At 43.3% G+C, this 15729-nt stretch overlaps 1 protein-coding gene across 2 annotated transcripts; it reads right to left on the bottom strand.

Annotated features, from left to right (window-relative positions):
* Nucleotides 1-5320: 5320 nt before the first annotated feature.
* On the bottom strand, nucleotides 5321-10851 carry LOC121685634 (calcium/calmodulin-dependent protein kinase I-like). 2 transcript variants are annotated; one of them, XM_042066248.1, is made up of 14 exons: nucleotides 10645-10851; nucleotides 10427-10543; nucleotides 9625-9676; nucleotides 9261-9323; nucleotides 9047-9088; nucleotides 8837-8943; nucleotides 8255-8564; nucleotides 8143-8178; nucleotides 7935-7978; nucleotides 7637-7820; nucleotides 6826-7018; nucleotides 6460-6592; nucleotides 6225-6332; nucleotides 5321-5914 (listed from the first exon to the last, which is right to left on the bottom strand). In XM_042066248.1, the coding sequence occupies exons 3-14, from the start codon at nucleotides 9671-9673 to the stop codon at nucleotides 5471-5473; spliced, it is 1713 nt and encodes a 570-aa protein (XP_041922182.1). In that variant the 5' UTR covers nucleotides 9674-9676; nucleotides 10427-10543; nucleotides 10645-10851; the 3' UTR covers nucleotides 5321-5470. The 2 variants fall into 2 exon arrangements, with proteins under 2 accessions (XP_041922182.1, XP_041922183.1); XM_042066249.1 differs by having other exon boundaries at nucleotides 8255-8462.
* Between the last annotated feature and the right edge of the window lie 4878 nt (nucleotides 10852-15729).

Below are 15729 nucleotides of genomic sequence, written 5' to 3'. Positions count from 1 at the left end.
AGACCCACCCACTTCGCAAGGCGGTGAATTAGGATGCTATGATCAATGGTGTCAAATGCCGCACTCAAATCCAGAAGAATAAGGATTGAGACTTTGTTTGAGTCGGTAGCTAGTCTGAGATCATTGACTATTTTTACTAGAGCCGTTTCTGTGCTGTGATTTGATCTAAAACCTGATTGGAATTTTTCAAGGATACTGTTTTCGTTGAGGAAGGTATTTAACTGATTACAAACAACTTTTTCAAGTACTTTGCTCAAAAACGATAGATTTGATATAGGCCTGTAGTTGCTCAGATTGGTATGGTCAAGATTTGACTTTTTAAGTAAAGGTTTCACAACAGCGGTTTTAAAAGCAGTTGGAAATATACCTGTTTCTAATGAGGTATTTATTACCTTGAGAAAAAAGGGAGCTAAGCCATCATATACTTTTTTGAGGAATGTAGTAGGGATTGGATCTAAAACACATGTTGAGGAGCCGGTTTGAGTTATAATTTTACCAAGCTCAGATTGAGTAATAGTGCTAAAGGACCTTAATTTTGGGGGGCTGTTTTTGGGTGTACTATCAAACATATTACTTGTGTTACCAATAGCCTCCCTTATAGAAATGACTTTGTTTTTGAAGAAGTCTGCAAATTCTTCGCATCTTAGAGAGGATGCCTGACTGAGTGTATCAAAAGGTGTTTGATGCAATAGCCTATCAATGGTAGAGAACAACACCCTAGAGTTTCCACTGTTTTCAGCAATTACCTTAGAGAAGTGGTTCCTCCTCTCATTCCGAATAGCTCTATTATAATTTGCAATTTTTTCTTTTAGAATGGCACGGTGAACCTGTAACTTAGTTTTTCTCCATGTTCTCTCAGCTTTCCTACATGATCTTTTTAGATCATGGATATTTTCGTTCATCCAAGGTGTCAGTTTGCTACAGGGCCTTTTTTTAGTCTTTAAGGGTGCCACTCTGTCAAGCAGAGCGCCTAATTCACGATTGAGAGCCTCTACCATTTGATCAATGGGATGATGTAAAATATAAAAATTTATGGAGTCTATAAGAGCTATGAACTGCTGTTCTGCTCTAATGTCCAAGAGTCGCGATTTGATTGCAATTTCGGGATGAATTTTTGGAGTATGTAGTACAATATTAAAAGATACACAATGATGATCAGACATATTTATATCATTTACTGATAAGTCTGTGACTTCTATCCCTCTGGAAATGACTAGATCGAGGGTGTTGCCAAGGTTGTGGGTGGGTCCTGTAACATGCTGCTTTAGCTCTAAACTGTCCAACACATTAAGGAACTTACTGGCTTTAGCATCAGTTGTCTTATTGACATGAATATTGAAGTCGCCATTTACAATTATCCGATCATAGCTAGTGATGATGAGCGACATAAGTTCAGAAAACTGGTCGAGAAAGCCAGTCCATAGTTTAGGAGGGCGGTATAAGGTTAATAGAAGTACAGCTGGGTCAGCCTTCAGAGTGAGGGCAATATACTCAAAGGAAGCGAATTCGCCAAAGTTGACTCGTGTGCAACTATATTTGTTTGAGAGAATGGAGGCAATTCCACCACCTCGTTTGCCTTGTCTAATTGAGTGGAAGAAATTATAATTTGGGGGACAAGTCTCAACAAGAACAGCTTCGCTGTCTGAAGTCAGCCAGGTCTACCAATGTCTGATACAAGTAGATGTGGGATACCCGGTGGTTGGGGACCGCTGCTTTGACACTGTTTTAATTACTTTATGTATCTAAATTGCTCTTAGCTCACTTTATGTATCTTATTAATCAATGCTGTCAGTGTTGCAACTGTACACTGCGTGCAGATGTTTTTCTTTTTTGTCTATTGGAATGCCAGTGTTGCAACTGTACACTGCGTGCTTTTATTTATTTATCTATTTTCATTCTAGCTAGTCACTGTACAGCACTTTGGTCAGTTTTGCACTGCTTTAAATGTGCTTTATAAATAAAACTTACTTACTTACTTACTTATTTATTTACTTACTTATTAGACGTTAGACGTTATCTGCGGTAAACTACAGTGTTGTCCTGAAGCTTCTTTCCAACCCACTTTAGATTAACTTCCAACAAAATTACGTCTCCATCTGGTGGACAAACGACTACGTAACGCCAATACTGGAAATGCTGCCAAATGATGATGAATATTTGGTTTTCCTTTAAGCCTGTGGCCTGTGGACAGAATTTTGTAAAAGTTGAATGGTCAGTGAGGATAGGAGCAGGCTTCACTCAATTTGTCTACTTTTTAAACTTTATCAGTGCTGGCCTGGATAGTTATACATAAAGGAAAGTAGGAGAGAGGCCGCACTATGCATATACTCTTTTATTTGCACATACGCGTTTTGGCGTGTGCTTTCTTCAGTGTGCACACTTTATGTAAAGGTTGACTGGACAATGGCTTCTGTTGCACAGTGGAACCTTTACTGGATAATTAGCAGTACTAAATTAGATAATATGACCCATACCCTTCTCTTATCTGTGCATGCAGTTACTCGGTCTGATGCACCCTTCCATTAGCCTAGCTTAGCATAGATAGCCTATAGCCCCCAAACAATTAAAAAAAAAAATGTTTGTGCATTGTGCAAAAATGTTGTTCTGCTTGTCCATGCAATGGTTATAATTACTTGATATGTTCGATTTCCAGAGCGAGATGAGACACTGGTCACCTGACCAAGGCATCAGAGCCATGTTAAAACGTGTTCGCGATGTCAGAGGAGTGCGGCCTTGCTACAGGTTAGTGATGTAAATGTCACCAAGCACTTTGTCATGTTACCTTCGAGTGTCACTTATAAGTACCTGTCAATGAATGTAGGACTGATGTTGCTGAAATTATGCGTGAAGTGGATGCAAGTGGTCTGCAGAGAAGGAGTCCAGGCAAAAAAAAAATACAAAGGAGGAACTACCACAGCTCTGGACCAAATGACACCTGGCACATAGATGGTAAACATTTGATCATCTTAATGAAAGGGATTAAGTTTTACAATGCGACTATAGGATGCGTTATAGATATCCCTATATTTTGTCCTACAGGTAATGATAAGCTGAAGTTCTTTGGGATCTGGGTACATTTATGCATTGATGGGTAGGTAAATTGTACAAAAGCATCGCTTGTGCTGTGTCATAAGGTACATTACGTTAATAACTTTTTCACATCTGAAGTGATATTGTAAGAGTATGGTGAAGCTAGCTGGTTACCATGGGCAACATTCTGTCTAAGCTGGCTTTCTTTATGTGCATGGATGTGTGCATATCTTTTTTTCCTCTCTCAGGTTTTCTCGAAGGGTTCTGTGGCTGAAGGTTGGCACTTCGAACCGCAAGCAAAAATTTGTGGCAAGATACTTCTTTGATGTTGTTGTGGAACTAGGAGGTATGCATTGTCAATTGGAGGTATTGAGTCTGTGGCAAAGCTTGTCAGGTCACATACACAAAAAATGTTCTTTTTATATGCTAAGGATGTCCCCGATTGATCCGGAGTGACAGGGGAAAGGAGAACCTTGTTGTTGGTGAAATGCAGACGGCATTTCACGTTCGACAACTTGGGGACCAGGCATGGCAATGCTTCAGGATGGGCACATCAGTTCACAACCAGGCAAGTTTTTAAATGAAGAGGTGAAGCAGCACAGTGGTAAACATGCCACTGTCCCAACCCTTTTTTAAAACATGTTGCCAGCATCAAAATTGAAAAAGTACATATATACCAAATGTCTTTTTCAAGATTTATATTTTGTCTTATGTCCCTTTTCCAACTAAATATGGCATTCAACATTTGTAGATTATCACATTCAGTTGTTATTAGTATTTTACACAACTCCCCAGGTTTTTCTTTTTTGGTGGATGTAGATGAAATGGATAAAAGGAAGTTTATTGTCACATGCATATAGTTACTGGAAGTAAGAAATGCAGTGAAATTATGTCTGGTGAAATATTTTGAAATGTATTTCATTATTGTTTTGTTGAAAAAATGTATTTCATTATTGTTCTGTTAAGAGAGCCGAATGCTTCAACAGCATGTTAAAGCGGACGTGGATCAAGAAATGGCTGACAAGATTTGAGGTACTACTAGCCTAGGACAACCATCAATGGCTGCGCTGATGACTGACCTTAAATATACCTATATTTTCTTAACTGCATTTAAAACCAGTAACCAAAGAATGATTTCATTGCTGCAGTTGAGAGGTTAAAGCCATTTTGAAGTGATCTTAACTATGTCTACGGCCATAAATGTATAATTTAGCAAAAGGAGTGCATTGCTGATGGCAATTTTTTTGGACCACAATGGTTTTTGATTGCCTATTGTGGGGAAATCCCCTACCTACAGCACAAGAAATCTAACACCTCTATATCTGAAATTGGTGTTTTATGTGTTTGCACATGGTTAACATGGTTTATGTGTTTGCTTTGGTTAACATAATTGCTGAAATGTTAGTTTTCCACTCTGAAGTTACCCTCTGATCATGTTCATTTATAATTTCTTAGCTGCTACCATAAACTCATTAAATGACAAAATAGAGTAACCTTATGTCCTTTTCTTATCACATGCTTAGGGCATGATGGAGTCTGGCATCCTCGAACTGGACAACTCTGTACACATGTAGGTCAAAGTTTCTTTCAAGTGAAAATGGCATATATTTTTGAAGGTTGCATAAACATGCTCTAATTCATCGGACACTCTTTACATATTCTATTTCTTTTTCAATAGAAATTGCCTGCAGTATACACATCTTGAGATGCTTCAGGAGGACTTGAACATTGAGCGGACAGTTTGGAACAGTCACGACATTAGAAAACAACGGCATGCTCCAGGTCCATTCGGGAAGCCAGATGTCATGTACAACTCCCCACCTCCTGGTATTAGAAAATTTGGTTGATTTATTTAATACATTTCTATGAATGCATACTCGCCATTAATGCTCAATTATGTTTCCTCCTTCTGAAGAAAATGTCCTGAAAGACCACCATTTGTCTTTTTCTCCCTTATATACAGGCTTTGCTGATATGCTGTGCCCAGTTGATGATGACCTTCTTGACTTTTCACAACAAATTGTCAGTGAAGAAAATGAACACTTGCGTGTTGCAAACGAGGAATTTCAAGACCTGTGTGGGGCCATTTTAGCCAACAGCAGGTTTCCACACACCCTAAATGGTTGCTTTGCTGCCTACCTTAAGTTATTTGAAGAAATAACCAATTGTATGAATAGAAATATGCTGCAAACACCCTCTACATTTGCAGAGGCAAACGAATTATATAAAATTATGCTAAGGGAAAGAGAGTGAAAAAAGGAGGGGGTGGGGGGCTGGGTAGTAATCATGACATGCTCTTTATTTTAATGTGGATACTTTTGCAGCTGAACACACACTGGACATCAATGTAGAACAAATTGGAAGCTTTCAATTATTTAAACTATGACTTCACTAGAACTATCAGAACACAAAAACACTTCCTCACACTGTCAGCATTTCTCTACCACTTATACCCATATCGGCTCTCTAAATCCAGGCCAAGCCCTGACTTGAGAAATTCTACTACTCCTGAGGCGTTGGGTCGGGATTGCGGCTCATAGTTGAGCAATGTACCCAAAAAGTGGTACTTCTCGTTGAGACTTTGGAGAGCGTGTGGAGGGGTCTTCGATGCCATGAGAGCAGCCAGCTCTCGTTGTTTTCTGATGAGCCATGGGGATGACCTTGTGAACAATTCCAGATAGGTGGCCCCCAGGGACCACATGTCAGTGTACCAGGAGGCATCCTGAAAGTGCAGGATGCACTCAGGTGCCATGTACAGGAATGTCCCGCCCATGGGCCCTACAGCCTGTCCTTGTGCACGGCTACCTTGGCGAAGCTGGACAGTGTCTCTAATATTGGCCAAACCCCAGTCTGTTAGGACTGCCCTCTTCGACTGTAATTGAATCTGAAAGATACAGAAAACATTATGAATGTTGTATGAAAGTACTGTATTTACCAGGGAAGATATATTTACACGTATAAAAAGCAAAGCAACCAAATGATTGATATTGTTGGCTCAGTTTGTCATCTGTAAAGCTACATATTCATTGTGGTCTACAAGTTCTGCATTTTGACACTAAAGTCTGCTGGTACACTGTCACTTTATGCACATTTCCAAGACGTTACTCATCTCTAAAATGTTTTCACTTCAGAGATTGTTCAAAAGAAGCGCTTCCATTGTCATGCCCAGTATTTCTGAAGGAAAAATAACTTACCATAACATTGGCTGGCTTAAGGTCCTGATGAATAACCTGCTGTGCATGGATATACTCTGTCGCCATTGCTAGATCGAGAGCGATGAATTCGTCATCGTGTCCTTCCAGCTTAGAAGACAATTATAATTAACAAAGATAATTAGTCATAAGACTTTGCTTATTTCCCTAACAAATTATGTGCAGTGACACATTAAAGAATATCAGCAGGCAACTGAAAGAACAGTAGCAAAAATACCTTTACAATGCAGCTGTCAGAGTTAATGACGACATCAAGAGGAGCTCCATGGATATACTCTGTAGCCAACAAAAAGCAGGTGTCACTGCGAGCTGCCGCCAGAAGTCTCACAATGTTGGGATGTGACAGTCTCCTGTGAATAATGAAAAGAACCCAATCTTATTCTTTCAGAACTAAAGAAAAGTAATCTCAGGTTGCCTACCCCATTCTGTCTCAAAAGTTAAAAATAAATAAATGGTTTCTTGCACACATTTGTAACAGTATTAGAAATTACTTAGCATTATAAATCACTTTAAGTTATCAAATGTAACACATTACAAAGCTACACAGAGCACAGAAAAAATCATTTAAATAAAATATTCTTACAGAGACACATTTATTTCATGGTGGATGTCCTGCTCTTCTGCTTTGGCACTTCCTAACACTATTCTTTTTACAGCCGCAGGTGTACCCTGGTACGAGCCTCCGTACACCTGACCAAACGTTCCTTCTCCAAGGAGAAGCCTTTCATCGTATTTGATTAAGGAGCTGTCCACATATGGGACACGTGGAAGATACACTAAGGGATACAAACACACATCAAGCGCAATGTTTCCTACATTGTAATTGGATTTGTTATTGGAGCCCATTCCAAACAATGTTCAGCATCATTCACATATTGGTAGTAAGCAATACAACATGGCATAGAAATGCTATTCAACCTCAGAAAATATTAACCAACAGTGACACAAATAGACTCACAGCATTTCTTTATTTGTCACAAGTTTAAATATGTGTAGCTTCTGGTGAAACAAGTCCCAGACTAGTCAAGCTTTTAAAGGGGACCTTAAGCTGAGACCTCAACATTGAGTGTGGTCAGTAAGAAAATATATGGTACATATGGAGGATTGATGTAATGGTGGACTGACAGCTGAAGCTAACCTATAGGGCAAACTTAAACTGAAATAGAGTGAACTCGCTACCCTTGGTTAGTTTTATCTGCTGATCCACTGTGATGTTGTACAAAATTGTCCTGTTCTTTGTTCTACATACAGCACTTCAGACATCAAACAGGCCTACTGATTGAAATGTATGTTTTGAGGAGCAGTGGTCCCTTCCCTTAATACATGAGATGTTAATTTTTCCTTAAATAATTTGTGGAAAAAGACACTATCTGGATAGAAAACAAAATACTTACAAGAGGGCAGGATGGGATCGTGTGAAGCCTTCACACTCTCATTTCCCTCCACTGCACTCTCTGATGTCCAATTCTCACCTACCGCTGCCTCTGCAGTTGACTCACTGTTGACCCTGAGATTTGAAATGTGTTGAGCTACAGCTGTCCCTGCACTACTGCCTCTAGCTGACTCGGCACTGGAATCCTACAAACACAAACAGTGAAAGTATCCTCTTTTCCACTTGGCACACTTCTAACAATCACACTAATGATGTCTGAGGATTTGTGGGTGCAAGATCAGACCAGATCATGCCATTACCTCATCAAACATACTTTGATCCATATCCCCTTCATCCTCCTCATCTACAAAACACAACAGCAGAAACAAAAAATGACAGTCACAGTGAAATTCCATTGGAACATACAGTACAATATACAGATTACTTCATAACTAGAACATGTAACCACACATATAGACACTTAAATGTTTCTACTATGGCAATTAGTTTTGGCTGACATGAACATACCTGGTGCTGTAGTTTCATCATCTACGCAGATAACTTCTGCAAAAATAACAGATGTTTTGTACTAAATAACTTCTACACTTATGATATTATTGGTATTGATAATTAGCATTACCCAAATTATCCAATTCTCTTCGTCCAACATAAAGAGTCCTTTTCCAAGGAGTGGTCATATCAGAAACAATTTTGAACTCTGCAGAGAATTCCACCTTGGTCCACCTACTACCGTCTCCATGGCAAAGGGTGAATTCACTTTGATCGTGCTTGTCAGGCCAGAACATTTCTTGTCCTATTTTTAGCAGGTCGTCATAGGTCTCATCTCCCTGCAGGACAACACGGGGAGGGATCTCTTCCAAAATAATTTTTTGATATTTCCCTGACCTCTTTGTAGTCCGTGGCCTCCACTCCATGGGAGCCATTTTAACCTAAGTTTAAAGAAAAGAAATACAATCTATCTAACTACCGTATTTTCCGGACTATAAGCCGCACCAGAGTATAAGCTGCATCAGTCAAAAATGTGTCATGAAGAGGAAAAAACCATATATATAAATATATATGTTGCACCTGAGTTGCAGGACCATCCAAACTATGAAAAAGTGTGACATATAGTCCGGAAAATACAGTAAAATCTTTTCACTGAGGCATCTTTTGTTTCTTAATGCAATATTGTGTTTATTTAGGGTCAGACTTTTCTAACCTTTAGAAGTGACGACTTTGATGGTTTAACTGCCAGTGGATATTGCTTCTTCTTCACAACTTGCGGCTGTACAAGATGTTTTGCTTTGGCAAAAGCCTCAGCTGCAGCTGAAATGAACACAGATATTTATTTGAGCAACTGTGCCAAATCCAAGCAACCCAACATCTCATTCATATTATTGTGAATACACATAATATGGAGCTTGCTTACTCAAATAATCATTGCTAGAACTGGAACTCCCTTCACTCTGCCCTACAATAGAAATGGCGGTGGTATGACAAGGCACAAATAAGTACTCAGTGAAATCAAAGAATTACTCACATTGAATTCATATGCAATCTTCAAATGTTGGCTATTATATACATAACATTATACTACGAATATCTGATGTTAATACTGAAAATATGCAGCAATACTATCCTACCGGTTTCCTTTGCCACCAGAAGCTTTTTTACTCGTGTGTCAAACCCTTTTTGAGTCAGCTCTCCTAGAAAATAATTTTCAAAATATTTGCAAAATATTAATCATTTCTCTGTCTTTCTGGGGCGATGGGTAAAAGTGACTCCGAACCAGCACCAGACCTGCGTTGGTGGAATTGGGTTAACTGACTCCGAACCAGCACTAGAGCTGTGTCGGTGGAATAGGGGTATGATATAGGCAATTATTACCCTGGCTTATATTTGGGGACCGGCCTTTATTTGTCTGAATCGACAATGTCCCCGGCTATAGAATCCCGGCCATAATTTGAGGATTTACGGAAACTGAAAATATGACCCCCTAAAACTTACCATTTTCAAGTTGTTGTTTTAAGTTGTCGTACTCTCTAACTCTGTCCATTGTCTGAGGGTTATAGAAAAAAAAAGGTGAATTAAAGAAAACCCTAAATTAATGTACATTTGTTATCCATTGCTCAAGCTAACGTTAGCAGTTGTCATTGTCATTGCACAACAATAATAGACAGGCATACAGATAGACAAGTAATTGAAATGTAATCCCCAGAGGACAATAACTGCAGTGTTGTTGAATTAATTTTATATGAAATGTTATCTTAACTTATTTAGAGAAATGTGCCGTGTTGTTACTACCTGCTATTTCATGTAATGGTATTATTATAATGGTATTATATGGCATTACATGGCATATCATATTTGTCTTTATGGGGGTCTGGGAATAATGGGAACATTCCCAATGATGATGATTGCAGGTTTCTTACTGGTAGACAGTGTACAACTGGGAAACGGTTAGCAAAAGTAGGAAATAATCGTTCAGGTATCGTTCTGGACTTTTGTGGTGGAAACATGTTTAACCCACTTTTCCCTAGCTCATTGAACGTACCGTAGTCCTACGAAAAACAAATTATTTTGCTGTATGTAGTACATAGCATACTCCTGTATGTGCCTTACAGCAGCTGCTAATGTTAGCCTACTAGCCAAGTAAGGTTGGCTAAGATACATACATCGATTGCCTACAATGTGTAGCCTACACCATTGGATCACTTTCTACCTTTACTTATAATTTCTACATCTAACCAAGCGCCAAATATAACATGCCATTGACAGAATAAAGTATTAAACATAATATTAAACTCACCGTTCTGTAGCCGTCGTTGTTCTTTCCCCGCACTCTTACACTGCGCCAGGAGTGTTATTGGTTAATTGGTTAACCCTGTGACCCGGATGTTCCACTCGGGGCTGTGTGTTTTCCCATCTGGTTGTGTAGTAAACACATGTTAACTAAACCTGTCGCGTTTGTGATTCATTGACATCATTTCTATTTATTGGCGTGGTGGCAGCGTTTACCGGACTTACGTTTCGACCTGAAGATGGATTAAACTCCGAGTTCGTTGCGGTATCCAGTCAAGAGAGTCACGCTGTGGAAATATTCTACCGTCAGAACGCGTCCGGAGTAATCCAGCAGTATGGCGAATTCACACAGAGCTCCAAAGCAGTGGTGCTTAACTAAGATTGAGACTGTGAACTCCTTCGAGAACTGGCGTCAGAATCTTTTGTACACACTGTCACTCGACAACGAGTTTGCTCCTTTCCTGGTCGGCGGTGTGGAATGGGAGAAAAAGTCGAAAACTTCTCAATACAGAGGCTTCACGGATGATCCTGATTCCGTCGCCCGCGCACAGCGGCGCACGAAGGAGCAGAAAGTAAGCATGTTGGAATTAATGTTAGGGCAAATAGCGAATTACTGTCCTGTTATTTCACGTCAGTCTATGGTGAAAAACTCCACTTCAATCGACCATATATGGCAAACTATTCGCCAGCATTATGGCTTCCAGTGCACTGGTGCTCATTTTATTGACTTTGCTGCTATTAAACTGGAGCCTAGTGAGAGACCGGAAGATTTGTTTCAGCGCTTAATGGCCTTTATGGAAGACAATTTACTACGCAAAGACTCTAACATTAGCCATATGGGGGCTCTCGTAACTGAAGATGAGGAGTTGACACCCTCACTTGAGAACTTTGTTGTGCTCACATGGCTTCGTCTCATTCACACTGAATTGCCTAAACTTGTTAAGCAGCGATATGGCACAGAATTGCGGTCCCGCACATTGGCATCCATTAAACCAGAAATCTCACAAGCCCTTCAGTCACTATTGGATGAGCTGCAGGCCTCTGAGGATGTTAGGGCTATGCGTACAGCTGTGTCTGAGCCCCCAAAAGCGAAGCAGACCCATTTCATCCGTGCTAGGAAGTCGTGCCCACTCTGTAAAGAGGCCAGAAGGCCTGACAGTCACTTCCTCAGCACATGCCCTTTCCTGCCCCCACATGATAGAACTTATATGGCGAAGAGCCGCCAGGTGCTGGGTGAACAGGAGGAGGACATATTGGATAGTTCAGAGAATGACGAAGCAGCATCTACCATTGTGCAGCGTGTGCTCATCAAACAATCCCCATACCTTGATGCCTTTCATGACCACCTGTCTGCGCGGCTCACCATTGACAGTGGTGCGACTGGGAACATGATGAGGGCCTCGTGTGCGACCAGACTGGGCGTCACCATCACAGGAAGTACGCAGTCGGCACACCAAGCAGATGGCTCGTCCCCTTTGAAGGTATTGGGTGAGACGCGGACATACTTTAACAGAGATGGCCACAAACTGTATTTTGAGGGCCTTGTCGTCGAAAATCTTGATTCAGACATTCTAGCTGGAATTCCATTTATGGAGAAAAACGATGTCTCCATCAGACCAGCCAAACATCAGGTCTGCCTTGGCGATGATGTCTACCGCTATGGCTCCCACCACACGCCTATGGACAGGCATGCTGTGCGTCGTGCTCACGTGCTTCGTGCACCAACTAAGTCTACTGTGTGGCCAGGGGAATACATTGAGCTCGACTTGCCCCTTGAGCTATGTGATTTGGACGGGGAACTGGCCGTTGAGCCACATATGGACAACTCCTGCAGGCAGGTGGGGTCACTTCAATGGCCTGCTCCAACTATGCTTCAGAGTGTGTCAGGGAAAATTCGCATCCCCAACTTTACTGGCCAGCCATGGCTAGTCCAGAAAAATGCCCATGTGTGCCGTGTATGCGCTACTTACGTCCCCCCTCTCAGTGATTCAGCAGTGTCCGCTCATCCCCTCAAACCTGGCTCACTTATCAAGTCTGTCCCTCACTCTGACTGTGTGCTTTTGGACCCAGATAAAATCATGCCCTCTGATGTCCGGGACAAGTTCTGTGCACTGCACAGAGAATTTGACGAGGTGTTTGATCCACAGTTTAAGGGCTACAACGGTGCTGTGGGCCCATTCCAGGCTAGGGTGAACATGGGGCCAGTCCAACCCCCACAGCGCAAGGGCAGGGTCCCACAATACTCTAGGGGTCAGTTGCAAGACCTCCAGGCCCAGTTTGACATGCTGGAGGGCATGGGTGTCTTCAGGAAGCCTGAGGATGTCGGCGTCTCTGTGGAATATGTTAACCCCTCGTTCCTTGTCAAGAAGCCTGGAGGTGGTTTTCGCCTTGTTACGGCATTCGCAGACGTGGGCCGTTACAGCAAGCCTCAGCCCTCCCTGATGCCTGATGTCAACTCCACCCTGCGCCTGATAGCTCAGTGGAAGTATATGATCGCTACAGACCTCACCAAAGCCTTTTACCAGATTCCACTGTCCAAAGAGTCATGGAGGTATTGTGGAGTTGTTACACCTTTTAAAGGTGTTCGTGTATATGTACGGAGTGCAATGGGCATGCCAGGGTCTGAGACAGCACTAGAAGAGCTGACGTGCAGGGTGTTTGGCGATCTCCTTGAACAAGGCCGTGTAGCAAAGGTGGCAGATGATTTGTACTGCGGAGCAAACACTCTTGAGGAGCTGTTAGCAGTCTGGAGAGCGGTTCTGTCTGCCCTACAGCGCTGTGGACTGAACCTGTCTGCCACCAAGACCACTATTGCGCCTGTACAGACCACCATCCTGGGCTGGGTCTGGCGTCAAGGAACCATTCGAGCCAGCCCTCACCGTGTATCTGCCCTAGCCACATGCCCTCCTCCAAAGACTGTGACTGGACTGCGCTCATTCATTGGGGCATACAAGGTGCTAGCCCGTGTGCTTAAAAACTGTGCCACCATACTTGCTCCTCTGGATGATGTGGTCGCAGGACGCGATTCCAAGGATGCCATTCAGTGGTCAGACGAACTGCTGGGTGCCTTCAACTATGCTCAGGAGGCGTTGTCCTCGAATCATGCCATCACTCTACCCCAGCCTGATGATCAGCTGTGGATTGTCACTGATGGTGCTGTTAGGGAACCTGGCCTGGGAGCTACATTATACATCACCTGTAAAGACACTGTGAAAGTGGCGGGCTACTTCAGTGCTAAGCTGCGTAAGAATCAGACTTCCTGGCTGCCCTGCGAAATGGAGGCTTTGTCCATAGCGGCGGCATTGAAGCATTTTGCCCCATACATAATTCAGTCTTCTCAGAAAACGTGTGTATTGACGGACAGCAAGCCCTGCGTTCAGGCATTTGAGAAGCTGTATAGAGGGGAGTTTTCCGCAAGCCCACGTGTCACCACTTTCCTTTCTACAGCCAGTCGCTTCCAGGTGCTGATTCGGCACGTAGCAGGAGCAGCTATCCTGCCTTCTGACTTTGCAAGCCGCAATGCTCCAGAGTGTGACAGCCCTACGTGCCAGATATGTTCCTTTGTCCACACCGCTGCTGACACTGTTGTGCGCCAGATTACTGCCAATGATGTTATGAGTGGTTCCCGAAAGCTGCCTTTTACTAACAGGTCAGCATGGCTGGCTATTCAGTCTGAGTGCTCTGACCTCAGACGGACCTGCGCTCATCTCCGTCAGGGGACACGCCCTTCCAAGAAACTGACCAATGTTCGCGATGTGAAACGCTACTTGCACGTTACTACCCTGTCTAAAGATGGCCTGTTGGTTGTCCGTCGGCACTCCCCTCTTGCCGCTTCAACGGACTGCATTGTGGTGCCCAGGTCTGTCCTTGATGGTCTGCTCACTTCCCTTCATATTACGCTTGACCACCCCACCTCCACCCAGCTGAGGACAATTGTGCAGCGCTACTTTTATGCGTTAGACATGGATTCTGCTGTTCAGCGTGTCACCAATGGCTGCCATCAATGTGCGGCTTTGAGAAAGGCTCCTGTGTTCATGTGTACCCAGTCGACGGGTGACCCACCTGAGATTGTCGGCTCTGCTTTTGCAGCTGATGTGTTCAGGCGTGACCGCCAGTTTATTCTTGTTGTCCGCGAATGTGTCACATCGTTCACGTTGGCCTCTGTCATTGAAGATGAACGGCGTGATACCCTCAGAGATGCCCTGCTCCGCTTGTGCCTGGGCTTGTGTCCCCTTGATGGTCCTTTTGCAGTGATTAGGACCGATCCAGGGCCTGGGTTTGCCGCGTTGGCTGGAGATGAGCTGCTGGCTAAACACAGATTGACTGTTGAGGTGGGCAATGCCAAGAATGTCAATAAAAACCCGGTCGCTGAGAAAGCCGTTCAAGAGCTTGAAGGTGAAATTTTGCGTGTTGAGCCCAACTGCAGTGCTGTTACTCCCTTACTCCTCTCTGTTGCCACAGCACGCTTGAACAGCCGTGTGAGATCCCGTGGCCTGTCTGCCCGTGAAATGCTGCTTCAGCGTGACCAGTTCTCCCATAATCAGCTGCCTGTCGATGACCGAGCTCTTATTATGTCGCAGCACTCGCAGCGCATCACCAACCATCCATACAGTATGAAGTCTAAGACACCCTCTGGCCGCACTTCCGTGCCTGTCTCCATTCATCCCGGGGATCTTGTGTATCTCTATGGGGACCGTAACAAGTCAAAGGCCCGTGACAGATACCTGGTCCTTAGTGTCGAAGGTGCTTGGTGCAATATACGGAAGTTCACCGGATCTCAGCTCCGTCGGACCTCCTACAGAGTCAGATTGGCCGATTGCTACATGGTGGGGAGTTCCCAGACATCTGCGGGGATGGTTCCTGATTACCCTGTGTCAGATGACGACCTGGAGGTAACGCATCCGCAGGGCCCTGACATTCCTCCAGCCATATCGGAGCCTCCTCCGGCCATGTCGGAGTCTCTTCCTATGCCGTGTCCCCCTCGTGATGACATGGACCGGTTTGTTGTGGCATCACCTCCTGTGGAGTCAGATGAGACTGCACTTATCCCGGGCGCTGGGCCTAGACGTTCTGGGCGTCAGCGACATCTGCCACGAAGACTGGAGGGGTTTGAAATGTATTGAGACGTGTTCTGGGTGTCTCTGGGTTCCCTTTTGTCTTCCTATTCAGTCGTGTGTATGGCTTGTGTGCATTGTTTTGTATATGCTGTATGTCATTTGCCATGCTGCTTATTGGTGTTTATTTGTTTTGAAGGAAAAGAGGGTAGCGCCAGGAGTGTTATTGGTTAATTGGTTAACCCTGTGACCCGGA

This window comes from Alosa sapidissima, chromosome 16, assembly GCF_018492685.1.
Source record: "Alosa sapidissima isolate fAloSap1 chromosome 16, fAloSap1.pri, whole genome shotgun sequence".
Taxonomy (NCBI): domain Eukaryota; kingdom Metazoa; phylum Chordata; class Actinopteri; order Clupeiformes; family Clupeidae; genus Alosa; species Alosa sapidissima.
Note: the sequence above shows the minus strand (reverse complement) of the source record. Positions and strands in the feature narration are given on the sequence as shown.

Coding starts and splice junctions, on each gene's coding strand:
- LOC121685634 (XM_042066248.1), bottom strand. CDS start 9,673: ATGGACAGAGTTAGAGAGTACGACAACTTAAAACAACAACTTGAAAAT. Junction 8,944..9,046: donor TTCTAGCAATGATTATTTGA/GTAAGCAAGCTC, acceptor TGTTCATTTCAG/CTGCAGCTGAGGCTTTTGCC. Junction 7,979..8,142: donor TGATGAAACTACAGCACCAG/GTATGTTCATGT, acceptor TGTGTTTTGTAG/ATGAGGAGGATGAAGGGGAT.